The sequence below is a fragment of the Rhinolophus hipposideros genome (assembly GCF_964194185.1).
Source record: "Rhinolophus hipposideros genome assembly, chromosome: 10".
In the NCBI taxonomy this organism is placed as follows: Eukaryota; Metazoa; Chordata; class Mammalia; order Chiroptera; family Rhinolophidae; genus Rhinolophus; species Rhinolophus hipposideros.
In genome coordinates this window covers 50702937-50730509 of record NC_138056.1, presented here as the reverse complement: position 1 = coordinate 50730509, position 27573 = coordinate 50702937, and the positions used below count along the sequence as shown (strand labels likewise).

Below are 27573 nucleotides of genomic sequence, written 5' to 3'. Positions count from 1 at the left end.
TAGCACTTTTGTAAAGATTATTATGGTATGTGAAAAGCATTTTAAGAACAGCAGTTACATGGATAATAGTTAGACATTTATGAAATTTTGCTTTAAAATTTAAATCTAACCATGACTCATTTCACACACTAGACATGTTCTTAATAGTTTGTAAGTAAATCCAATCCGAACTTTATGAATGTAATTATGTTTAAATTTATTGGTGGTGGGAGGGGATTGTCTTTTAAGGAACGCTGTAGTCACTTGTCTACTCTTTCAAATAGTGAATTGATATTTCAGAGTTCGTATTGTTTGTGTAAGTCTATTAAGATGCTGTTACTGGGAATACACAGTACCCAGTTTCAGAAACCATATCACTTCAGAAGTGTTACATAATAGAGAATTATTCTTTTGTAATGAAACAGCTTATTTGAATTTTAAACAGGTGAGGCTTCATTTATCTGGAGTTGCTAGAAACACATTTTTCTTACCAGAATTCTTTTAAACACCAACCCTCACAAACATGGGATTTCTTGGTTAAATTCTTTAAAATCCTTCTTTTGTTGTGCATCATTTAATGTCTCTAAAGCATAGTTCCTGTTTCATAGCCTGGGAACTCGTCTGGTAACTAAAGAGGTGGAAATAAAGTGTTTCTCATTTATAATCACCTGGGTGCCAGGATGAAGATGGCTTTTGAAAAGTCATCAGGATTTTGTACTCATTTTGCATTTTCTAACACTCCTTGTTGTTCTACCAAACTACCAAGAGACATAAATTCAATATTTAGAGATTGTAAAGGATTGAAAGAAATGTTTAGTCATAAACAACATTTGATTTACATGTTCAGAGTCTTTTTGACTGTCTTTAAGCAATGATTTTTAAATTAATGAATTCAGCTTGTGTAAACTTTTTGTAAAAAATTGCAATATATGTAAACTTGTACTCTTACAATATTTTTAAACTGCTACTTGTTGCCATCACATGGACTAAGGACTGCTAAACTGTGTGTTCCTTGGAGAGCTCTTTTGCCCTGTCAAATCACATCTGTAGAAATGTGGCTTAATATGTAGCTGATTTTAAATCAGTTTTGGTCTCATCTTTATTTGATGCAGTTCATAAATATGTGGGAAGAGTTTAATGGCAAATAAATGAAATACAATATGATCTGGTTTAAAAAAATACTTTTAAAGTCACACAAATCTGAATTCATGGCTTATTTTTGCTACCTATTAATTCTGTGACCTTGGGCAAGCCACTTAAGTTATGATCTTTTGTTTCATTCTCAGCAAAATGAGATTAACTGCAGGTCACATAGTAAGGATTAAATGAGCTCAGGTAAGAAAACACCTCGCACACCTAGTATAGTGCACACAGAAGGTGTTCTCTGTAACCTTTTCCATTAAAGAGTCTATAGTCTCCTGAGGGTTGCATAAACTGAGGCTTCTTGAGGATTGTGGGCATAAAGAGGTGCAGAGGAAACACTTGGACACAGAGCATTTTGCCCAGGGCTAGCGAGTTTCCATGTTTACTTGTACAGTAGTTCAGATTTCCCGTGGCTAGTTGGGTTGCATCTTGTTCTGTGCAATTCAGAACAGCAGCTCTGGTGCCAGGATGGTGTAACTTAACACCTGGCAGCATTTAGCTAATGTATATTCAGCTGGTCAGTGTTCGTTCTTATTGTAACAAAAGGTAGAATCTTCCTGGAGTGGAAATGGTTCAGAAGGAAAATGATTCGGGGCTGTCTTTTTCAAGAGAAACATCAGAGATGCGGAAACGAGAGACCAGCAGGCCACCAAAATAGAACTTCACAGGTGTGATTAGCTAGTACAGGGTCTTGCCTTTAATTGTGCTAGATGCCCACACGTGAGCAGGCTGTACAGGACCAGCATAAGCCAGCAAAACTCACAAGAGATGATATACAAGCTACAGACCCCAATTTTTTCAGTCACTTTGGGAGTAATTCACTCTGTGCCCCTTTCTAGGGCATCTGCTTCCTGGTCTAAAGTCCTTAGGAGGCAGCATTTGCTATGAGAAAGTTGCCTGAGCTTATAGGGAGGGGTTCAGTCCAATGAAGTTTTGTACAGACTGCTATGAAACCTAATATATTATGCTAGCGCTGAAACAATTTCCCTCACAACCCAAATCCTCAGGTTCCCCCCAGTTATCACTTCTATAGGAAATTTTGATGCTTCCGTTAAAAAGCAACACAGCTTTCTATGAGTATGAATTCTTTCTGAGATGTACTATTAACACATACACGCACACACACACCCCTCCCCAAAAGAGACGAAGAAAGAAGGGAAAAACAGTACTCTTTATAGATGTAGAGCATATCTCCAGAAGAATTCAAAAGAAACTAGTAATGGTGGTTCCTCTGGAAAGGGTGTACTGGTTAGCAGTACACAGGTATAGGAAGGGAGATTTTATTGTATATATCCTTTCGTATCTTTTGAATTCTATACCTTATTGGTGTAATTCCATAGCTCTGTGTTATCAATGTATTATCTATTCAAAAATTAATATTTTTAAATTAATAATCCCAGTCCCCAACACAACTATTTTATCTGTGTCTGCCACTTTCTATTTTCTTGTCCACAAGCAGATATGTTTTATTGGGTTGCAATCACTTTGCCTATAGCCATATACATTTAGGATGCTTTTAATTGCAGGTATCAGAAAACGTTATCTCAGACTACCTTACAATGGGTATTTATTTCCTCATGAACAGAAATTGGAGGCAGTTCTAAATATGGTGTGGTCAAGTAGTTCATTTATATCATTAAAGACCCAGTTTCTATCTGTTTGGATTTTTCTTGTCCTCAGCATTTGCTTTATCCCAAGGCTTTTTCCTTTTAGAGCTAAGTGTGGCTGCCAGGCAGTCAGTGTTATAATCCATCTTGTTTAGTCTAGTGAGACACAGAGACATAGAGACATAAAAGTGAAGTGAGAGAGACTGACAGACAGACATAGAGAGACACCAATTAGACCTGTGCCAAGCATGGAATGGAAGTCCTTACATTAAGACTAATAAAACCAACTTAGGTTATGTAACAGGGAGATACCATGTACTAATTGGCGTAGTCCAGTCAGACTCTACCAGGAACTCGGTTTGGGGACACCTTTCGTTGAACAAAATCAGGGTTTAATTATTAAGGAAGAAGTGGAGAATGGCTAACTGGGTAGGCAGCCGCCAACAAAGTTCACTACAATACCTTGAAAATATTTTTTCTTATGATGTAAAAAATACTTGTCCATTGTATAAACACTTGGAAAATAAATCATAATTGGGAGAAGGCACTAAAAAGTACCCTAATACCTCTATCCAGAAAACCACTTTGCTGTATTTTTCTCCTATATGTAGTTTTTACGTGGTTGAGACCATAGACCTTACTACCATTTTATATTTTGATGGCTGTAGAATATTCCATTGTCAGTACAGTAATATTTAACAATTCTTCTACCATTGAACATTTAAGCAGTTACTGAGTTTTACTATTGTAGTCTACACAATGAATATTATGGGCAACGAAGCATTTGATTTTTATTGAATATTTTCCTTAGAATGACTTCTCAGCATAAAACTACCGATCAAAATATTTGACCGTATGTGTGATTTTTATAACATAGTACAGTTTTACTTTCCAAAAGAATGATATCAGTTTCAACTGCTAACAAGGTATGAGTGAATTACTTTCATTATAGCCAGTCAGCATTGGTTGCTGTGATTTAAAAATTTGTGACCACTTTACTAGGTGTAAAATGGTAAAATGCTTTGACATGATTTTTATATTGGTGTCATTATCCTTATCCTATGTTTGGCCTGGGTTTTTATTTACTACAGGGATCTGCAAAGACTTGGAGAACTTCAGTCTGAACTGGCAGGAGTAGCTGACTTCTCTGCTACCTATCTTCGGTGTCAGCTTCTTCTTATCAAGGTGGGCTTGGATCCATTATGTTTATGATTGTGAAGCTAAGAACGCACTTCAATGGATCCAGCAATGTTTGACGCGATAGGTGGAAAAATGTATGGTTTTCTGCAGCCACTTAGCAATGGAGAAATTATGTACTCTGTGGTGTAATTATATTTCTCTAAGAATTGTTAACTCATATAGCCATTTGAATTTCTTTTAATTTGGGAGAATTCTTTCTTTATTATATAATTAGAGCAAATTGGGTACATAACTATTTTTTTTACTAGAATCCCAAGAGTTGTCATTGTTTTTTTATGATTTAATTAGCAAAGAACTTGTGTGAACTTTTATAAAATTTTATTAAAGTGCTGATTTTACTTTGTCAGAATTAAATTAGTCAAAGGTTGATTTCACTGCTCTCAAAAGGGCCAACATGATGGCATTTCATACTAGGTAGTGTATACATATACACACACACAATTGGTACCCAAGAAGCTGTTTCAGTTTGCTGAGTTGAAAACCATTGAAATAGGGTGGCCTGGTGGCTCAGGTGGTTGGAGCGCCGTGTTCCTAACACCGAGGTTGTCGCTTCGCTTCCCACATGGGCCAGGGAGCTGCACCCTCTCCATCTAGATTAAGAACAACGGCTCGACCTGGAGCTGGGCTGCCGTGAGCGGCCGGTCAGCGACTGCCTGGCTCAGCTGGGTGGAGCGCAAGGCTCATAATATCAACGTGGGCCCATGAGCTGCACCCTCCACAACTAGACTGAGAGCAATGGCTTGACTCGGAGTTGGGGGTGGGAGAGGGGGGAAGAAGAGAGGGTTAAAAAAAAGAAAACCATTGAAATAGTTCAATAGCTTTCAGCTTCTGCATCAGAGTGTAGAGTTCTGCTATTTAGGAGAGTTAGGATTTAGGAGAGCCCTTCTTACTTGATAAACCTTTATCTTGGCTTTAGTTCCAAATGTTATTAATCTTCAAAATGATTAATGATATTTGTTCAAAGTCAGAATAAATGCAGGAGTCAAAGGTCATTCCCTACTGTAAGATGTGTGAGCTTAGGGTTTTGCAGGTATGTGTATACATGTGCAGGTGGGTGTGTACATTGAAGTGGGTTGAGATTTAAACAGCCCTTCTTCGCCTAGATAGATTCTTTCAAATGTACATATCTGCATAACCACCACCACAGTCAAGATGTAGAATATTTCAGTTACCCCAAGAAGTTTCTTCATGCCCCTTTGCAAAATTGTTTGGCTTTTCCAAGCTTCTGGGAAACAGGACTAATAATAACTCTACCCAGGTAAGGATGGTAACAAACAATGTGTGTGAAAGCCCTTGGCCTAGTGTCTGATACGAAGCGAGTGCCACGTCACGGTTGCCTTCCTCCTCCTTTCCTGGCTTGCTATCTTCTCCATGGGAAATAAGGAGGCCTTTGAAAAGAACCCGCTTTACTATAGTAGGAAAAGAGAAGAGAGAACCCCTAAACAGAACACAGAATTATGTGGTTTACTCAGTGTCATGGAGTGGCAGGGTAAGGGACCCAGCCTTAGGACCTGAGGCAGGCAGGTGATTGATATTAGGGGAGGAATAGCGTCCCATCTCCTGCACAGCATATGCTGTAGCCAGTACGATCTTTATGAAGAATTGTATAACATCACAGAAGACAGTGTACTGTTATATACCCCAAAAGCATACAAAATTACTTCTGCTTTCGGACTACAACTATATAAAAAACATGCATTTGAGAAATGATTAGAAGCAAATATTCAAAAACAATAGCTCTATTAAGATAGTATGATTTGAGTGATTAAAAAATTTCTGTATCTGTAGTTTAGACCTGCCACTGTGTAATGTAGTCACGAGGTACACGTGACTATTAAGCACTTGAAATGTTACTCAAATTCAGATGTACTGTACATGCAAATACACACTGGATTTCTTAGACTTAGTATGAAAAATGAATGTAAACTATCAGTAATTTTAAAATATTGATTGCATAGTGAAATGGTAACATTTTGGATATATTGAGTTAAGTAAACTATATTGTTAAAATTAATTTCGCTGTTTTTTATTTTTAAAAATATTGCTAGAAAATGTGAAATTACATGACTTGTATTGTATTTCCATTGGACAGTGTTAGTCTAAGCTTTCTGTAATGTCATTAAATTATGTCTATAATTAAGAAGGACTGTGAAAATTAGAGACTATAGCAGAAGTTTAGATGAGATGAGAGATGGGGCCATATGGACGGATGGGAGAGGAGAGAGAGAGAGAAGATAAAAATATGTGGCTCTAAATGGTGGTTTTGAATGTAGAGACATTGAGAGAGGATGGAACCTAGAAACGCTCCCTTGATGTCTAGTTTGGATGTGCCCTAAGGTGGTAGGGCTATTTAAAGGATAGTAAGCATGGGACAATGGAAAAAGAACCACTGTCAAGGAAGAAAGGTCTGGGCAGTCAGGGAGGGCCAGAACCTCTGGAGCTGGCTTTCCTGGACGTTCTGGTGAGGCCTTCGTGGCTCTTGCACTCTGCTTACGAGCACTAGTCTGGGCAGGACCTTTGGGCCAGGACTTGGATTGAATGGGGACGAGTTCATTTAGTCCAAACCAGGGATCTCCACGCTCTCCATAATAAGTAGGGCTTATTGACTGAAAAGAATAAGACTGGGAGGAAGCACTGATCGCAGTAGATTTTAAGAGCAAAACAAACATGTAAGTCTCAAAAGATATACCAGTCTTTGTGACCTGTGCTCTGTACTCCCCTGATTTGTCTTTGCAGGCCTTACAGGAAAAGCTGTGGAATGTGGCTGCCCCTTTGTATTTGAAACAGAGTGATTTGGCCTCAGCAGCAGCAAAACAGGTAAGCTCACTGAGACTTTCTCCTCAATAGGTCTTGGTCCTGGAATGGTCTCGTCCAGGTCAGAGCCAGAGGCCTTCACATGCCTCTGTATCTCTGCTGTGGCCTCCCCAGTTTCAGCCTGTGATGACAGCAGTGAGTGATTTGAGATGCAGCATAATTAGGGGTCACAGCACTGGCTTGAGAGGCAGGGGACCTGGGTTCTGGTCCCCTGTCTGCCTCTAATTTGCAGGGTGATATTGAGCAGTTTACTTATCCTCCCTGGATTTTTCCTCCTCTGTAAAATATGGCAGCTCAATTCAATGATTTCTAAGATGATTTTGTGTTCTAAAATATTAGTTTGTATTGTAGATATTCCAAAATTCAGTAAATACTATAATGAGTCTTTCATCTGAAAATGTAGCTGAACTCATTTTCAGGATGTTTATATTTTTAGTCTGTACCATTTCTTGCATGTTAAAAGGTCCTTGTGCTTCTCCTCAGTTCATCAAGTAGCATTTCATTTAATTTTTTTGAGCTCATTTCCTTCTAGCTTTGAGCAGTTTCCCTTCATTCTTAGGTATTGGGATTTGGTGAACTCTTTTGGGTCTGGTCTTCCAGATAGTGAGTCTGTATAGGACCGCGTGATAATGACCCAGTAGTAGGAAGCTAATGATGGTCACTGTGATGGCTTCATTACAGTTCACCAAATGATTTTCAGTTCATTTTAATTAACCCTCATAATAAATAATCCCATTAGGTAGGAATAAGGATGAAGCCAATTTTACAGGTAAAACAGTTTGCTCAGCAAGGTTAAGTTCAGAAAGCTGCAGGTAATAGAGTCAGGGATTTTGAGCCCAGATCCTCTACTACCGAGAGTCCGTTTTCTTTCCACTATTCTGTTTGATCTCTTATCTGATCTAGACTCCCTCTCAGACCTGCTATGTGGCTAGTGGTAGGGGAGTAGAACTTAATGACAAGAATCCTAAAATGGGCCTTGTTGGGAGGAAGGGGACCAGGGAGCATTAGTCTGGAAGAAAGAGAGGAAAGGAATTACCATTGTTGTGTGCCAGATACTGTGTTAAGCTCTTCCAAGCCCCATTTGATCTTTTAAATTCTACAGTATTGTTACTGTTTCTTCCCTATTTACAGACAGGGAAACTGAGGTTCCATGTAATTAAGTAACTGTCTTACTGACAGTGGAGGAGAGCCTAGAGTAATTTCTCTGACTCTAAAGCCTTCAAAGGAAGGCAGGCACAAAAGGGGAAGAGAAGCATCATTTGGATGGAAGTAGCTGATTTGGGTAGAATAGAGCAAGAGTTTAAGATGTACTAGGTTTGAGCTGAGGTCATAGACATTGTTTTCTGCACTCATTCCCTCCCCAAACTCCCTTCAACTGAGCAGGCCTATAAAACAGTCTGTCTGATGACTAACAGGTGGTTAATGGTTCCTGACGTTACATTCTTGAGGACTTTTCCTGGGGATTGAGTTTCCGTACATAACCTATAATCATTTGTTCCCCCTGCTCGGTGAGTTTGGTTTAAGGTAACAAGCAGTGCTTTACAATTTTATCAATGATTAAACTTTCATATCTTCACACCATCAGCTAAGGATGATTTTATTACCAGAAGAAAGTCTTTCGTTTTTCAATTGATAAAATAATTTATTATCTATTTGCAAGACATACTATACATTTCTCTCAACACTTGCATTAATTTCTCTCAAATTATATTAACTTCTCTCAACATAGGCACTTAAAAAATCTCTGTTCAGAATTAAAGCATAGGCAATAAAAAAGAAACTCAGTTCAGAGTTTCACCTGCAATTCTGTGCTACTCTCAAGGAAGACTTGATATTTTTACTGATCTTTAATTACCTTTTCCTTACAGATCCTGGAAGAGACCTACAAAATGGAGTTCATGTACAGTGGTGTGGAGAATAAGCAGGTGGTCATCATACATCACATGAGGCTGCAGGCCAAAGCCTTGCAACTTATAGTAACGGCACGGACTGCTCGAGGGTAAGATGTGCAGCTGGCCCGAAGGGGTGGCAGGGTCCTTTAAAAGACATTCAGAGATCTCACCAAGGTTAATGAAAAGTAACATTATATTCAGGAAAGATTAGCTAAGGGATATTGTCATTCATTTTTTCAGATATTCCAAGTTCTATTCATGGATTAGATTAGATCCCTGGAAAAACCCTCCAGTGGTTCTCCATTACCTACAGCACAACCTAGAACTTCGTCTGGCAACAGGGACATTCTGTATGGTCCTTGATGGCTTTCTTTAAGAATTTAGTACCAGGATCCACCTTTTCTCTTTGGAAGAGATTAGAAAGCTTGCTTCCAAGCAGTAAAGACAAACGAAGAGAATGTACTGTCCAGTGAGACTACCGTGTTCAAATCCTCTCCACTTACTGGCTATGGGCCTTGTTTCCCCGTCTGTAAAATAAGAATGATGTCAGCATCTAACTCATGTGGTTTCTGTGAAGAATGAATTGGCTAATACATGTAAAAGCACTTAGCATGATGCTTGGTACATTATATTCATTATATTGTAGGAGCTCAATATATATTTTTTATTTTAACTTCTCTGAAATCAGATATTTTGATGGTGTGCCGTAGTTTGATTGAAAGTGGGTTTTTTTTGGTTCTTGGTCTTTCCTGAAATAAAGAGTCATCTTAAAAACGATGACATCATAGATTTGATACAGTCTTTGTGTAACTTGTTGCCACATCAGAGACACATATTTTTTAAAAAAATATTTTGCAACATTAAATAATTCATATTATTCTTTTTTTTCAGCTTTTATTTATTTTAAGTGTGTTTTTCCAGGACTCATCAGCTCTAAGTCAAGTGGTTGTTTCAGTCTAGTTGTGGGGGCGCAGCTCACAGTGGCCCATGTGGGGATCAAACTGGCAACCTTGTTGTTAAGAGCACCGCGCTAACCGGCTGTCCCCCAAAGACACATCTGATATTTACTTCAGCAGTTGTGTGACCCCAAAAGTTGTACAGAAAATAAATGAGTGTTTAAGTAAGCACTTAAAAATACTAAGTCAGAAAGAACATTCTGAATATTATTTTATTTCTTTACTTATCTGAATAGTGACCTGATAAGCTCAGTAATTTAATCTTAGAGCTATCATACATTTAACAAATGTTTAATCCTTACCACTCAGTCACAGTTGAGAAAAGATAGGTGCTCGTGATGGCATCTACTTTTTTATTTAAAGAAAGTAGAAGTATTTTTCAGTTTATATGATTATTGTAAAAATTTAAATACTGTAGATTAAGTGAAGGTTCTCTGATATTCCACCTCTTTTAAAACAGCTGTCAACAGACTTTTTCAAGCCAGATAAACATGTGTAGATGATAAATGTGTGTGTATTACCATAAATCAAATCCTAATATACTTTTCTGTTCTGCCTCCTTTTCATTTCACCCAACAATGTAAATCTCGTCTTTCCATGCCAGTATATTAAGATTCTAATATATTTGGTCTTTACTCAGACTGTATTCTTCTTCCATTTGTACGCATCCCTGCTTCTTTTTCCCTTTCTTGATTTTGGCTAGATCTATTATTTCTTTGTCTCTTACTTCTTCCAGGCGTTTAAAAGTTGTGTACCCTGATTCTAACCCATTCAAGAGAGAGGCGGGACGTAGTAGTGGAGAGAGTTGTGGTGCCTCATTATGTGCGTTCAGACATTGGCTACACCATTTGCAAACTTAGAGACCTTGGACAAGTTACATGAACCTTCTGTGCCTCAGTTCGTTCCTCATAAGTTAAACTGGGATAATATTAGTCCCTGTCTAATTATTATATGTGAAATCCTTAAAGTATTGCCTTAGACATTCAAGGTAAACACTTGATAAAAGTTAGCTCATACTAGTTGTATAAATAGTATATTTACTCCTATGTTTTTAATCAACATTGAACATTTATCAGCATAAAAAAATTAGAGTTTATGGTCACCTCTATGAAGGTCACCTCAGATCAAAATGAAAGTTTTGGTGTGCTTTTGATTGTCTCAAGCTATTTAATTCGGAATTTAGTTTCAGTTTTATGTTTTTGTAATATGTCTCTTATTTTAGGAATTCTTTCTTAAAGTATGCATTCATATTTATATGTACATTATAAATTACTTAGCTCCAGTTTGCCCACCACTGTTTTATACTACAGTTGCCTTTTGAAATTCCTTGTTCACTATTTATTTCACTGGAACACATTCTCTAGCAATTTTTTTTTCAGAATAAGTATATAATTAGTAAACTCACTGAGACATTGCATGTCTGAAACTGCCTTTCTTTTGCTCTCCACATAAATGGAATTCTTTCAGAACTCTGTAAATATTACCATGTTGCCTTTTAGTATTTAATGCTGCAGTTAGGATGTCTGATGTCAGTCTGCTTCTCTTTATTTTGTAGGTAGCTTATTTTTCCTGGCTCAAAGCTGTAAACTCTCCTTTCTATTTAGAATTTTCTATTTAGAAATTTCACCAGGATATGTCTAGATATGTGTTTCAATATTCTTAGTGACCTTCATTGGGACTTGGACGTCTCAACTCTGTTTTTAGCTCATTTTTTCCCCCTCCATTATTTCTTCAGTTACTACTTCTTCCATCCAATCCAGTCTCTCATACTGGATATTGTATCTTCTGGATCTATTTTCCCTATATCTTATCTTTTCTCTCTTAATTTCAGTTTGTTTTGCTTTGTTTTTCTACTCTGTATTCTGAGTAAATACCTCAATATGCTATTGTAATTTACCGTTTCAGTTTTCATCATTTTTCACTCTAGTATTTTTTGTTGATTTCATTACTACAGTCGTCCCCTCTTATCTGTGGGGAATACGTTCCAGGACCCCCAGTGGATGCCTGAAACTGCAGATAGTATCTAGTATCGAACCTTATATATACTATGTTTTCTTCTCTACATACATGCCTTTTCACTTAAAAGAAAAACTTTATGGCTTCTCTTTGGCATATCTGAATTGCCAGCATCACTACTCTTCTGCTTTGGGGCCACTATTAAGTAAAATAAGTATTACTTGAACATAAGTACTGTGATACTTCACCAGTCGATCTGATAAGTGAGAGGGCCACCAAGTGACATATGGGTGGGTGGAACATACCACGGGGACATGCTGGACAACGGGATGGTTCATGTCCTGGGTGGACAGCGTGAGAGTTCATCATGCTACTCAGAATGGGGTGCAATTTGAAACTTAATTTTAGGATTGTTTATAGTTAGAATTTTTCATTTAATATTTTTGGATCATAGTCGACAGCAGGTAACTGAAACCACAGAAAGTGGAACTGTGCATAAGGGGGACTGCTGTACTGTGTTGTTTTCAAGTGTGTGTTCTTCTCTGTACCTTTTTGGTAGCATTTTCTCTTGCTTTGTCAATGCAGTAGCCTTTCAAATCTCCTCTTAATCTGATGGTGGTTTCTTATTTGAATTTTTTTATAAAAGTTTTCAGTGCTTTCTTGCCTTGACTTTATCTCTTTGAGGTCTACTTGATCTACTTTACAGCTCGTGATTATCCTTATGACATCTCGCAATTTCCCGTTGTCTTTGCATACTTATAAATGAAAGTCTAGATCAGTTTTCATTGGTGATTGGTATTTTCTTCCCCAGCAGTTATAGGTCAATGCCTTATTTTTCCACTGCTTTCCTTCCCCACACCAAGGAAAAAGTGGGGCTTCTTAGTGGTAGATGCCTACTTCACGTAGCATATAGTTAAGGCTTCCTGTTGTGTTTTGGGGCTTGGGGAGAGTGCTCAAATCTTTTTGTATTTTACTCCCTGGAAGCTCTCCCAGCTGGTTTTATATAAGCAGGCCCCAAAATGGCACTGCTTGGCCAGACTGCTTTCCTTTCAGCCCCTGCTTAGCTGGAATTGTCCCATCCAACCCTCTCACCCCTGCAGGTCTTTGGTGGGTTAACCTTGCTATCAAATTTCTGTTCCACTCTGGTAATTTATCAGAGCTAAGAAAGCTTCAAGTGCTCCCTGTTTAGGAAACTAATTTAACTGAATGGTGCTTGTAGAGTAAGTTTCCATTTGCCATTTCTCATTTATTCTTTCATTCAACAAATATTTATTGAATAAGACATATATGATGAACAATACAAGGTCTCTACTCTCATGGAGCTTACATTTTAGTGGAAAGACTAAGCAAGGTTATTGAGAACCTTGATACCATTCTGTTACATGCTTTTATATAAGGCAAAGAGTATTTGTTTTTCTTCACTGGAACTTTACTCCTCCACTGAATAATATATTAATGAAAATAAGTGGGAAGTTTCATGCAGAAATTACAAGAAATAAGAGAATGCACAAAGATCAAAAGGAAAAATCCGTTGTGTGATTAGTAAATTACGTCAGCCTAGCATGTTTCCTGGATTATTTACGTATGTAGTTAGTTTTTACTGAAATGAAATACTCTGAGTACTAGGAGGCTGAAGAAGTCGAAATAGGAAAGAATATAGTCTGTGTCTGAGGGCAAAGTAGTAACAAAACCTATTCCCCTTCTGCACGGGAACTTGATCTTTGGTTAACTTTCTAGGTCTGTTCCCTGGAAACCCGACATTGTCAACTATGTTACTAGGTAACACTGCTGTGGTAAAAATGATCTTAGAAAATGACATGTAGACTAGAAGACACTGTAAATGAACGATGATTACTTGATGCAGGCTCCATAGCTGTGGGCTTCATTGGGTGCAGTGATTCTTGTCACTGGGCATATCCCTTGGGGGACCAGGGGAGGTATGCTTGTGGAGTTGTTAGCACCTATGGAGAGTGAGGCTTCTGAGCCAGGATGGTTTCCAAACTTGCCTGATGGAGATGTCATCTCTTTGCACCCAAACTGTCAGCAGCAGAGTCACATCTCCCAGACAGACAGCTATGTGGGGTGCTGAATGGACTGCTCTTTGGACTCCCTCAGAGAGGAGTGTGACACTGCACTGCCTGGAAGCTGTGCTCCCGTCCGATATTCTTAGTGAATCTGGTGGCAAGTGTGGCCTGTGATAATCTTTGATTGTGAATGTTCAGTGAACCTAGTGGGCACTGCAGTGTTTTGATTGGTTCTTGGGATCCTGGAAAATACTTCCCCTCAGTCCATTAGCAGTCCTCTATTTCTTTTAGAGGTAATATTTGTGGTGTAATATGCTCATTCTCTTTCATGTAGGCTAAGGTCCTCCTCAGTTTGCAGATTTCACCAGCAAGTTTCTTTTTTTCTTTTCTGCAGAGTTGACCCCTTATTTGGGATGTGTGAAAGATTTTTACAGGAAGTGGACTTTTTTCAAAGGTAAGTATTTCATTACTCTTTTAGCTTGTTCAGTCTTGGTTATGCAGAGAATAGCACTTTAAGAGTGACAAGAGCAATCACAAGCAAGGATTCTTGGATTAGCCCATGTAGCCATGCTATTAGTTGTGGCAATGTGCCCTAAATTGTGTATTTTCTTTAGTGGTGTATAAGTGGTGTTCTCTAAGCTTAACTTCAAACCTAAACCTACAGCAATAGAATAATAAAGACATCAGAAATCATTTGTATTCAGCATTCAGCTGGGCCATAAAAAGACATGTGGGAAAACTCAGAATATCTTTTGTTGAAAAGTCACAACTTGTCTCTTCTTACTTAAACTACTGTTCTTAAACTTGTATTTCTCTGTAACATACAAAAAATTTTTTTCATAATTCTGTGGGTAACTTATTTTATAGAACAGATATGTTTCCTCAGAGTTCTGTAGAAAGCAAATCAGTTAAAACAGATGCAGTAGATGAGTGGAAGGCTTGGTGAAGTAGTGGGAGTCCAGGTAGTGACGAGACGTGTGGTGTGCTGGCAATAGAATACTGGGAGGAAGGCATTTGTAGAATTTTGAAGCAGTCGATTAAGTCTGATATTTCATTCTGCCATCCCTTGTCCCAACCCCTATGAACTTCACCAAACCTGAGGTTTATCTGACTCTACACTTACTCTTTGTTTCCTTTGGGTGATGATAGCTTCCTATAGGGCTGGGTTGCAATACCACCCTTCACCAATAGGTGCTGCTCTCTAGCAAATGGTACAGTCTGCCTTGGCTCTCTAAGATGCTGGCTTCAAATCTGAACTAAGGTCATGCCTTACTTTTGGTTTTAGATTTTTTAAAGTAGTCTGGTTTTACACAGTTGGGTTGAAGAGATTTTTGGAAAGGTGACAGCTTTGAATTACTAAAGTTTCTCATCTGTTTAGAGTTGCACATTCTTTCTTAATTCAGCCTGTCAGTCCCTTCACTGATGTGACCTCTTCAGAGAAATATTTTTTGACTATCCCCTTCCACAAGGTAGAAGTATTGTGGAATCAGTCAGAGCTGGGAAAAAGTTAAACTTTTAAAGTCTTAGTGTGACATCATTTTCTCCGAGTGTCAGCGTTCCTATCACTTGAATATCAGCTCCATTAGGATAGGCATTTCTTCACTTTTGCTCACAGTTATGTCCCCAATGCCTAGGATTGTATTTGGCACTTGGTAAGTCCTAAAGACATATTTGTTACATTAATTAATGAATCTATATATGAAAAAATACTTCTAACACTACACAGAGTGCTGGGAGGATTAAATAAGATAATGGAAAACATTTAAGAGGATACCATGTGTATCATGGATTTTCAGTAAACAAGGCTTTTATGATGATAATGTCACTAAGACGTAATTAGCTAGGTACCTGGCCATCTCAGTCAGGACCCATGAGCTCCTCCAGTTCATCATCGCTTTTCCTACCTCAGGGCTTAGCAGATGTTTGGGGCTCAGCCTGTGGCGAATGAACACACAGTCATTTACTTCTGTTTGTTCCTCCAGGTGTTTCATCACTGATTTGCCCCACCTGCAGGACAGCTTTGTGGACAAACTTCTTGACCTTATGCCCCGACTCATGACTTCCAAACCTGCAGAAGTGGTCAAAATTCTGCAGACCATGCTGCGGCAGAGTACCTTCCTGCACCTCCCCCTTCCAGAGCAGGTCAGGGTCTGCGTCATTTCCCTGCAGGTCAGGTCTGTCCAGACAGTTAAAACTGCTCAGCTCAGTAATCTTCTTTCACCATGGGAGGAGCTGGGCTGGCGCCTGTCCTCGGATTGGCTCCCACACGCCCACCCAGTAGATAAGGAGACAGCAAGGCAAGGATCGTGTTTTGTTGCCCAGGGATGAGCTGGGGGTTTAGAAGCATCATATTTTCTCCTTGCTTGCAGATCCACAAAGCTTCCGCCACCATCATTGAGCCGGCGGGCGAGTCAGACAACCCTTTGCGGTTCACGTCTGGGCTGGTGGTGGCCCTGGATGTCGATGCAAGCCTGGACCACGTGCAGGACCCGCAGAGCACTGTGAAGGTGCAGGTGTGTCAGCGGTCGGCCCCCCGGGCCGGGGTGCTGCGGTCGTGTGGAAACATTGCACGTTAGCACCCCTTTCATTTACCTGCTGGGCACAAACTGGGGAGGAAGAAGGGATGAGTGAGTCTCTTTGGAAAGGAGTCTGGGTTTCATTCCCGGCTCTACTGCTGAACCTCCGATTCCGCAGCTAATAAACAGGAATAGTTGACATTGAAATGAGATGCTGTACGTAAGACCCCTGGTACCCAGTAAGGGTTCACAAAATGACAGGGTTCTTTCCAATCTTATAATGTGAGGTCAAGACTTGGTCTTTGCAGGGCCACAGGCAAGTCATTTTCAGGCTGTGAGTGGGTCAGCGTGGTGAACAAAATTTACAGGTAGGGAAAATCAATCACTAGGGAGTATTTTTTCTAAGATAGAGACAGATGCATTAGAGATATGAGAGACGCAGTAGAGACACTAATCAATTTAGACAGTTTGCAGATAAGCCCCATAAAGCCCTCCCCACGTAGGCATCCATCCATCCATTCTTCCTTCCATCCCTGCACTGATATTTACTGTAGTGCACATGCTATGTGCTAGTGTTGCAAAGGTAAATGTGTCACAATTTCTGCCCTCAGGATGCTCCATATCCCTGAGAGACAGACAAATAGTTCTATTCAGGAGGGAAGATCACTTTTCCTTACCTACAGGGCTATTTCCAATTTTTCACTAGTGTCAAAATTTGAAATATACTTAAAAAAATATTTTTAAACATACTCCGGAGAGGCACTTAATTTGGAAAGTTTGGTGGAGGCTGAGGGAAAAAAGGCTTTGTGGGGCTGCTGGTGCGTGGTGAGGTCTGAAGGGTGAGAAAGAACAAATAGGGCCAAAGGAGATGTTCTAGGCAGAGGGATATGAATAAAAGAAGGAATCCAAGCACTGGTAATAAGTACAATCAGAGGATAGAAAAATAGCCTGGAGCAGGTGGGGAAAGCTTCCTGGAAGAGGCAAGGATGAATCGGGCCATGAAGATGGTAATAGTTGCCTGTGGGTACAGTAGTCTGGCTTCCCAGCATGTATTATAAATTATGAGACCTACAGAGAACTAATTCTGAGCTGGCTATACAGTTGTGCTTCAGTTGGTTTTTGGGTCCCCACTCCTCCCATGACAGTGGTTTTCCGCCCTAACTACACTTTAAAATTATTCAGAAAGCACTAAAAAGTACTAATGCACAGGCCTCAGCCCACACCAGTGACATCAGCATCCTAAGAGTAGGACCCGTGGGTACCAGTTTTGTTTTGGTTTTGTTTTGGTTTTGTTTTTTCGCTCACATGTGATTCTAATGTACAGTCATGATTGAGAACCATTGTTTCAACATTGTCCGTGAAAAAAAGTTCAGTAACCATCTAAGCATAAATGAGATTGTAGGCAGATTAGTTTAGGGTCATCTGCTGAACTCGACTGAAAATTCCCCTCCGAAGCAGCTCCACTACACTCATGGCCAAACTATTTGGATTCCTCTACAGTCAGGGAGATGGGAAAGTCAGGGAGATGGCACTCAGCTCTGTCGATTGGAAAGCACTGTCCCATCCAGCCACCAGGCCCGAACACCACTTCTGTTCTGATCATGCCTTCGGTGCTAGGGAGATAGCAGTGGATGTGACTGAGATTACATCAAGATTACATTCTCTTAAAATAACGTTCTTTAAAGCAGACCCTATAGGAACTCCATTCAGTAACTCTTCAGTTAGCCTAATTCAGGCCTACTATGTTATACCTGATGATAGAAGAGGAATGGTGGTTTTTTTTTCCCACTTTTTCTGAAATTCACTTTGTAATTCATATGGCCATTTTCTTGCCCTGATCTACTTGGGCCACAGATTTCTAACCTGCACTTGGGAGCAGTAGAGGAATGAAAGAAGGCTTCTAGCGACCATTCACAGAAGGGTCGAGGCCTTTCGCCAAAGGCAGTTTTGCTGAGAACTCTGGGAGATTCTCTGGGGAATTCTTTTCCACGCTCCTGTTTTAGCCCTCCTCTGCGTCTCCTTTTTGAAAAAAAAAAAAGAAGCCCAAGTATTATCTTTAAAGATAACAAAGATCAGGAAGCTGGGATACATGCATCTTTGTGCTGTAGTAGGCTTGGGGCCTGGAGATAGACTGGTGAGTAGCAGCTTTAAAAAAGAAGGGTAGAATCGGGGAGTGAGAGCTAAGAGCTGAGGAGAGATGAAATGAGATTATGGGGAAGGTGGACTGAGACATGCCTCTGAGTTTCCAGTCGAAAGACCCATGTGGTTCCCTACTTCACCCTCATCAGTATGTTCACATAGCACAGATCCTGTGTGGTTCTAGGGGACGCTTCATTTGTTCATGTAGTTCCTTTGTACACTGTGCAGTGTAATAGGCCCTCTCCACAGATAGCGGAGGGGACCCCCTGGGATGCTGAGGAAAGAACTCTGGCAGTTTGTGAGGTTTGAAGAACTGGCCAGTGATTTGAGCAGACCCTTCATTGAGCACTATTTCTGTAGAAGGAGACAGATACACAGCTTCCTAGCTGCTTATAATCTAGCAGAGAGGAGAGTTACAAAATTACTCTTAATACATGGTATATAGTGATGGATGCTGGTCTATGACATGATTCAGAGCCAGGGAGCGAGGGAGTCATCCTGCTGAAGGTGCCTGAGAAGGCTTTTCACACCAGGATTTATATTTTTACTTATCCCTGTACGTGAGGAGAGATGCTTTCTTTCTCTTGCTTGTTCACCATGAATTCAGGAAACGTGTGCCAAACACTGCTTTTTGTTGGGGCAGGGGATATAGAGAGGTCAACAATTTTGCCCTTCTCTCAAGGAGTAGCCTTTGCTGAAGACTAATGTCACCTTTTCTTTCTTCTTGTTCTGGTGTTCATAAGTGATGTCACCAGCGATTGTGTTCAAAGCTCATGAGTGCGGCTCTTCTGCCTCTTTTATTTTTTCGTTTCTGTCATCACCTCTTAGGTCTTATATCCAGATGGCCAGGCTCAGATGATCCACCCCAAGCCCGCTGACTTCAGGAATCCTGGCCCAGGGCGGCACCGGCTCATCACTCAGGTGTATCTCTCCCACACTGCCTGGACAGGTAAGGAGGCAGGTGCCAGGGTGGGCAAGAAAATATGCTCCTGGGGATCACACCCACCCTTAGGCGTTTGGTTTTTTTGCATGGTTGAATCAGGCCTGCTGAGGATTGTACTTGCTATCTTAAGGAGCTTAAAATCTCAAACTGGGTACATTTAGACTAATTGGCTGCATTGCTTTGATTGCTCAAGACAAGATTTTATCAGAAGGTACCATATTTTGCTGTGTATAATGCTCACTTTTTTGACCAAATTTGTGAGGGAAAAATGAGTGCGCATTATACATGGATAGTACTAATTCCGTATCTATGTGAATATTTTTTTATGTGAATATTTTTAATTCTTTCATTTATGCTTATGAATTAAAAGTGTAACTCTAGAAATCAATAACGATATCCGTATGCAAAATAATACCCTGGAATATGATAATCGGTTTTATTGAATTTACAATGAACTTGCAACGATGAAGAGTTCTCGGCCTTCTATGATGAGTAAATATCATAAATTTGTTACCAGTAGATAAAATTTCTTGTACCTTGCATCTGTCCTTGTGTTTTGTAATGATTGGTTACATAAAATTTCTTGTACCACAGTATGTTAAAAAATAAATGCTAAAATTCCTCTATAATACAAAATGCAAGTACCTAAATGTAAACAAATGAAAATTTAAATTAAAAAACTAAAATGAAAGATTTTTTTCCTGAAAGTTTGGGCCAAAAATGTGGATGCACATTATACACAGGAGCGCATTATGCACGGGAAAATATGGTACACAGATTAGAGTAGAATGGAGTCTTATGGAAAGAGCCATGGAACTGGATCCCAGGAGACTATTTTCCTTTCCTAACTCTGCTACTGACTTGCTGCGTAATCTTGGACAAGCAGTCTCCCTTCTAAATCTGTTTCCTCATCTTTCACATGAAGATGATAATTCTCAATCTACTAGTGAGTCCTGAGGATTGCTCTGGTCATTAAACACTTTTGTATTTCTTACCAGAAATTTAAAATCATTCTCTTTTTGTATGTGAACAATTTAGTTCATTCCCCCAAAACCAGTAAAATGACAACAGTACTGCCCTCCCTTCCTACATGGGCTGGTTTGTGGGATAATGCAAAGTAAAACGATCGATTTATGCTTTACTTTCCCATACAGGGACTGAATAGAGCCTCAATAATGTGTGAAAAGATAGGAAAGTTGCATATATATATATATATATATATAAATCTGTAAGAAAAAAATGGGACAACACAAGAGCAAAAGGACATTACATTTCAAGCTTGTAAGGCTGCTTTGGAAACTTGAAAAAGAGACTCAGCCTACAGAACCTAAAATGGGGAGAATTGGCCTTGCTGGTATTTCCTAAATCATTCCAGATGGTTCAGAAGTATGGTTGTTACTGGAGAAGGTGTTTAATGTCACCAAATTTGGTTTATTTTAGAAATAGGTAGATGCCTTCTGGAACTTTCTTTCATCTCATTTTTAAATACATGAATCACTATTTAACGCCATCATTAATGGTTTTCCTCTATCAGGGGTGTTAGGTTATCGGTGTTAGTTACAGATTTCTTGACACAGTTTTTACAAAGAAGAAGTGGTGCTGTTGACCGTCAGGGCAGCCCCTTCGGGGGTCTGTTGACCCAGGGCTGGCACAGCTGAGGGAGCAGCCAGCAGTTCTGTTACCCAGGATCTGCCTCCCTTAGCATCCCTCATGCCATTTCCTTGCTGCCCGTAATGTTACTGCACTATTTGCCGAACCTCCAGCCCCACAGGAAGGTAGAATTCCTTATTCTAATCTCTTCTAATCTCTAGGATGAACAGATCCTAGATGTGGGGAAAATGCTATGAAACATCATTGTGGTGGAAGGGCCAAGGCTCCGCGGGGGTCAGGGGGTGGGGGAAGGGGGTTCACAGAGTGCTGGAGTCAAAAGAGCTTGCAAGGTCCTGAAGGGCCTTCTGACTTGCCCGTGGTCACAGAGCAAGTCATTGCCTGGACCAGGGCTATAATCCAGGCTGTCCTGAGCCTGCAGAATTATAGTTCATCCAGGATTACCTCCTCTGGGAGGTTGGTACCCAGTCACTATTAGGAATCTCTGTTTTAATTCTCTGCATAGCACTTACTGGTGTCAGATGTGTTCTCATTTATTTATTGACTTTGTATCCAATTAGAATGTAGTCTCCTGTAGAGCAAGGATCTTGCTCATTTTTATCTCTGTATCCCCAGTACCTCTATACCCTGTGTCCCCAGTACCTGACACAGGATACAGATGTAGTAGGTGCTCAACAAGCGATAAATTAAATACAGGACTTTAAATGTGTGATTAAAATTCATCTAATCCTTAGTCCAACTTTCTGGTGGTAATTCGTTCTATAGCTGCACAGATGGAGGCCCACGTCGCTGGTTATGGTGACGCTGAGGTTGGCACTCAGATTTCCTAACTCCCAGATCCCTTGTGTTGAACTATACCATGCTCCTTCTGAGCCTGGACGTAAAGTGAAACATGTTCGCATTCTGAATGCCTACGTCTTCTTCCTCCTAATCCAGGAGATGGGGCCTGGTGCTGGGGGGGCACTCCTCCATCTGGTCCCTCAGCAGCTCCCTAGCAACAGCCTCTCCCCTGGCAGGCAGGATGCTGCCTGGTCAGAAGCTTTGTCACATAGACTGGGTTCCACGTTCTGCCTTCCTTGCTGTGTGATCCTAAAAAAGTTATTTTACCTCTCTGTCTCATTTTCCTTATCTAAAAGATGGGACTAAGAACATACACCTCATAAGAGAGATAGTCTTCCAGAGTGTGATGAGTAGGTGGTATGATTTGTGCCAGGTGACCTTTTGGTCTCTTTTTCCCAGTGTCCCTCTTGTTTTTCTCTCCTCTCTCTTTTGATGACACTTGATTGAATTGCCATTCTTACTACATGCTAGTGAGGAAAGGCATAGCAACCAGGTAGGGTTGTGTCCTCTGAACTTACCGGGGTTTCTCGTGAAAGTGTTGTGAACCAAGGCTGGGTTCAGTTGGGGGTTGGCAAAAGAGGAGAACATAGTGCAGAGCTGATGCTGGAGTGTGCTACCAGAGAGCAGTGCTGGTTTCATTACAGATACACTCGAGGCTGGTATAAGGCCCCATATTATGTGGGCATGTCCACACCACATGAACCCTGGGAAAGGCTGCTCTCTGGGGTTGGCGAGCTGGCTTTGGCTACCTGCAAGCCTTTCCTTTCCTGGAAGATGGCAATCCAGTCTCTGCTATGATCTCTAGGGAGAAGTCAGGAAGAGTTCTGGGGGGGCATTGAGAAGCCCTCTGCCCTTGTTCATTCAGATCCATCCAGCCCTTATTCCTGCCATCTGAACTCCTCAGCCTTGGGCTCCTCTTTAAGACTTGCACCTTTTGCTCCAGACACACAAAATTAAGGACATTCCAAGTTCCTACTGTTCCTGGCCTTCACACTTGCCTGTAGGTTTTTCTGAAATCCTCTCCCTCTTCTTTATTGAAGCCGTATTGTTAATAGAAAGATTAATGTCTTCAGTTTATGAACTGGGCTCAAATTCTGTCACTAGTGTGGCTTTGGGCAGTCACTTAAAACCTCTCAGAGCCTTGGAACTGTTCTGGGATTGTGACAGTCTGTCTTTCATGGTATGCAGGATAAGAATTCTTGGGGTTATGTGCTTGGCACACAGCAGATGTTCTATTCCAAAGCCTTCCTGGGCTCCTCAGTACTTCTTACAGACTCGATTAGAGGCTATACTCTGCTCCATGCAACCGCCTCTCTCCTCAACCAAACGGCAGCACCTTCACGGGGGCCTGCTACCTGCAGATACCAGCTCAGTATCATAATGTCACGTCATATAAGAACAAAAGGTTTAATGACATGAATTTAGGTCCTGGTTCAGTGGGGAGAATTTTTTGTCACAACTATTTCCTAAACAGAGGCATCTTCTCCACCGAGACAGTAGAGTCGGTGGCGCGTGCAGCCCTGAGGCCTGAGATCAGCTGCATAGGAAGAGCACAGTTTTCTGGGCATGACAATAGGCCACGTGCGTGTATGTACCGGTGGCCCTCTGTCATGAGGCTAGAAGGCCACTGTAGCAGAGGGGTTTGTAGCTTGCTCTCTGATCCTCAGCAGCAAGGAGCCCACAGAGACCCGAGGGGGAAGTTGACAGCCAAGAAGCAGTGCATCTGCAGGCTTAGGGACAGCCTCACAGGATTCTGCCGGGGAAAGTGTTTTTGAATGGTAGGGGGAAGAGACGGGTGTGGGCAGATGAAGAAATGTTCTTGAAACTCTACTGCTTCCGTCTTTGATGTTGCTTTTACTTGACGTTTCATCCCAGTTCCTAGCCATGTCTAGTCATAGGTTTCTTCTTTTTTTTCCAGAACCGTGCCAGGTGGAAGTAAGGCTGCTGCTGGCCTACAACTCCAACTCACGCATTCCAAAATCCCCCTGGATTGAGGGTGGCGAGATATCGTCCCAGGTGGAAACAGGCATCGAGGGCACCATCCCCTTCAGCAAGTCTGTAAAAGTTTACATAATGCCCAAACCCGCACGGCGCTGAGTCACAAGTGGTCTTTATAGCCGTGGCCTAGAAGGCCCTTCTTAGGTCTCACAGTTGAGCCGGCAGCCTGGAGGACTTCACCTGGAAATGGTGTAGAGGCATAAGGAGGAACATGCGACCCTTACGGTCTCATCTGGTATCACACACAGGATAAATTATTTTGCATTAAGAAAACAAAAACTTCCAAGTCTATCCCCTCCCCGCACCCCTCCTCATAATAAAATTGAGAAAACACCTTAAAGAAATTTGTGTGGCTATAAGGTCAACATTTATACTATATGCTTACATTCCTTGGGTGTGAAACAAAGATCCAATTTTGGGGCCACCTCCAAAGAGCTGTTTATTGGAGTCATACCAATCTTGTTTCTGAAAGCACTAGTCTATTTGCCAGGGCCAACTCGAAAACAGCTTTCACAGCTGTACTTTTTCACCATAGACAGTTCCTGAATGGCCTTAGACATCTGTTGTCTTGCTGAGAAGCTCCTTCCCTAACTCAGGCAATAGCTGGGCCAAAGACTGAATGAATAGCTGGAGAATGAATCATTTTCATCCCTGAGGGAGATTCTTGATCTTGCCTGCTAGGATCCTTAGACCCTAGATAATAGAGAAGGATCATGTTAGAAGAGAAGCCTGGATTATGGGAAAGAGGGATCCACCGTAAGAAGTAAAACCACTTCCCGCTACACCTCTCATGACTCCAGAGTTGGAGCTGCATGTGAGTTAAAGGTGCAGCTGGGGTGTAAGAGTGGAAAATGCCCCAGAGATGTTCACCGTGAGGGCCCGGGTTCTGTTCTTCACCTGTCATATAATCCTCACAGCAGCCAGCTGAGACTTAGAGCTTACATCACTGGTAGGAAAACTACAGCAAGTACCGTGTTTCCCTGAAAATAACACCGGGTCTTATATTAATTCTTGCTCCAAAAGACGCATTAGGGCTTATGTTCAGCGGATGTCATCCTGAAAAATCATGCTAGGGTTTATTTTCCGGTTAGGTCTTATTTTTAGGGAAGCACGGTAGTAAAGCCTGTATTCATTGAAATCCAAGTTGAGGCCAAAGGCCTGAGCTGTCCCACCTCGGGGGAAGTATATGCAAAAGAGCCTTCATTTCTTAGCTTGCTATGCCTCAGTTTCCTCATCTGTAAAACAGAAATAATTATAACTTGAGTTGTTGGATGGGTTTAATTAAATAATGCTTGGTAGAATCTTAATATGCAGCGAGTCTTGATCATATTTGGTACTTGGAAATCTCATAAAAATAACAGCAAGATCATACTCAGAGGTGGAGCTGGAATTTGAATTCAGGCATGTTTGACTTCCAGTTTAATGCACTTGTGTGTGTCTGGCAGTGTTGGAAGCCATTTACATGGGTTAAATCATTTAATCCTTCCAACCATCCTATTAAGTAGGTACTGTTATCTTCATTTGATAAATAAGGCAATTGAAGTTCAGAAAATTGAGTGACTTGGCCTAGGTCACACAACTAGTAAATGACAGAGCTGGAATTTGAACCCAGGCAGTCATAGCTACTATAGAGGGACTTCTCTAGGGAGCTTCCTCTTCTAGCGTGCTTGCCTGTTTTGTACATCTTACAGATATGCCCTCAGTGGGCTCTCGTGTGCCAATAGTAGATGCCCTGAGAAAAGTGCCCGCCTTGGGGATAAAATGAAGCTTGAAGCATCTAATGACAATTGCTGGGTTGGAGCAAAGATGACACTAAGACCCCTTGGTTGCTGACTGAGCCCTTAAGCCATTGCTATAGCAAGCCTTCTAAGGAAAGAATATGTTGGAGCCTTTTCAGATATAGTACTTCTTTTATTTAAAAAATAAATAAATAAAACAGCCTTCCAGAATATTCCCCATTTTACAGGTGGGGGAACTGAGGCTTTCTAAGGGGCAAAGCCCGGACTTGATTTTAGGTCTTAAAACACAAAATTTAGTACTTTGTCCACCAAAGGTAGAGCCATGCTAAGGGGCAGATTTTGGCTGAGTGTCAGGATAAGGATTTTGAAGCTGTGTAAGAATTGAATGGGCTGCACTAGGAGATAAGGAATTCTCATGCTGGATGTGTTCAAGCAGAGGTTGAACAAGCTCCTGACAAGTTTGTTGCAAAGGAATTCAAGTATCATATGACGGGTTGGACTCAACCTTTTAAATTCCTTTTACCCTGAATTCTCAGGTTTAGTGAAATACGAGAATCTTGATTTTTCTGCATGTGGTTCCACACTTTTTCACTGAAGTGAAAAAATGACCTTCTGTTACAGAGACCTTAAAGAGAGCATAAAGATCACTCTGGTGTGGCACCTTCATTGTACAAGTGAAGATACAAGCCCAGAGAGACGGAGTTAGTGCTGAAGCCAAGGTTGAAAGCTAGGCCTCTTGATTTTTAGTCCAATATGGTTTTCATAACAGGGACCTATTGTTCTGTCTTTGTGTGCAGTCTGCCATGCGCGCAGCAGTCAAAGCCAGAAACCGGTGTGTCACTTTGGATTTCTTCCTCACCCTTTATATAAAACCGGCCATGAGGTCCTTTAGATTCCACTCCCTTAAATGTTTCTTGACTCAGTCTTCTTCTCATACTCACTGTTAAAACTGGTGCAGGCCACCCGCATCTCTCCTTACGTGTGGCACTGGTGTCCTAATGATCTCATCTCAGATCTTGTCCCCTTCAGTCTGTTCTTTACACGGCTGTCAGAGTAATCTTTCTAAAACTCAGATCTGATCACACCGTCCCTCTGCTTAACCCCCTTTAAGGAGATCACTTCTGGTCCCAGGATAAAGTCTAAACCCCTATCCTGGAAGGCTCTTCATGCTCCTGCTGCTGTCTCCAGCCTCATACTCCCTGTCCCAGACATTCCCTGTATTTCTCCAGCTCTAGAGACTAACCTGCAGCTGTTTCCAGCGCTCACCATGTTCTCCTGCCTCAGACCTCTGAACCTGCTGAGCCCTGGAATATGCTCTTTAGATTGTCTCCTGTGGTTCCTTTCTTCTCATTCTTTAGGACTGAGCTTCATTCTAGAACTTTTCTGTGTCTCCTGTGGGCTTGGTGCATTATTCCCACCTATTCATTCTTCAACCATAGTATTTACTGCAGGTTCACAAACACAAACCCCTAAAGAAGGCAGGTGGTAAAAAAGGAGTCAAGAGGCTTAGAGGAAGGTCATAGAGACCGAAGCATCCGAGAGCTGCATTCTGTCAGAAAGCAAACACTAATCAGCTCCACTCAGTGTTTGTAAGTGTGGGCCTGGTGGTGTCAGAGCTGCCAGTTCTTCCAGAAAAGCCAGAAATCTGCATTTTCATATAAAACATACCCCCCAAAAAAATCTTGGTTACTAAGGCAAATGTTAAAATGACTCTGAGACAAATAAAAAATGTTTCCAGGTAGATTTGTGCCAGTTCACAACTTCTGCATCATCGCTGTGTGCTTACATGTCTATTTCTTCCAACTAAGCTGAATACCTGGACACTGAGAATGTCTGTGGTGTATCCCAGCACAGCTCTTGGCACATAGCAGGCTAGGAAAGAATGAATGAGTCTAAGAATCCAGAGCAAACATAGTACCATGCGTGCCTCAGGAGCCAGCCCTGAAATTCAAGTTTCTGGAAGGATTTTACATTTGGCTTTGACATGATTGACTTCAGCAAACAGAATTATGGGGAAGAAAGATACACACCTAGCAATTGGCAGATTTCTCATCTTAGGAACTACTTAAGCAAGAGGAAATATTAAGCGTGGGCAGTGAGGGCTGTACACCTTACAGGTCATTATGACATGGACTAAGTATAGCGTCATGTGGAAAAATAGCTTCTCCAGGTTCTGCCGTTTCGAGCACTGACGATGTAGAACAGATTCAGAAGTAGGG

The 27573-nt window shown here is 41.0% G+C and overlaps 1 protein-coding gene across 1 annotated transcript in view; it reads left to right on the top strand.

The window, feature by feature from the left end:
* INTS4 (integrator complex subunit 4) overlaps window positions 1-24920 on the top strand; it is a 95438-nt gene extending 70518 nt beyond the window's left edge. Inside the window, exons 16-23 of the mRNA XM_081063774.1 lie at window positions 3821-3914; window positions 6666-6746; window positions 8612-8742; window positions 13966-14025; window positions 15554-15713; window positions 15941-16084; window positions 19055-19175; window positions 23536-24920. Of these exons, the coding sequence (XP_080919900.1) occupies window positions 3821-3914; window positions 6666-6746; window positions 8612-8742; window positions 13966-14025; window positions 15554-15713; window positions 15941-16084; window positions 19055-19175; window positions 23536-23714 (970 nt within the window). The 3' untranslated portion in view covers window positions 23715-24920. The remainder of the gene's footprint in view (window positions 1-3820; window positions 3915-6665; window positions 6747-8611; window positions 8743-13965; window positions 14026-15553; window positions 15714-15940; window positions 16085-19054; window positions 19176-23535) is intronic.
* Window positions 24921-27573: the final 2653 nt, after the last annotated feature.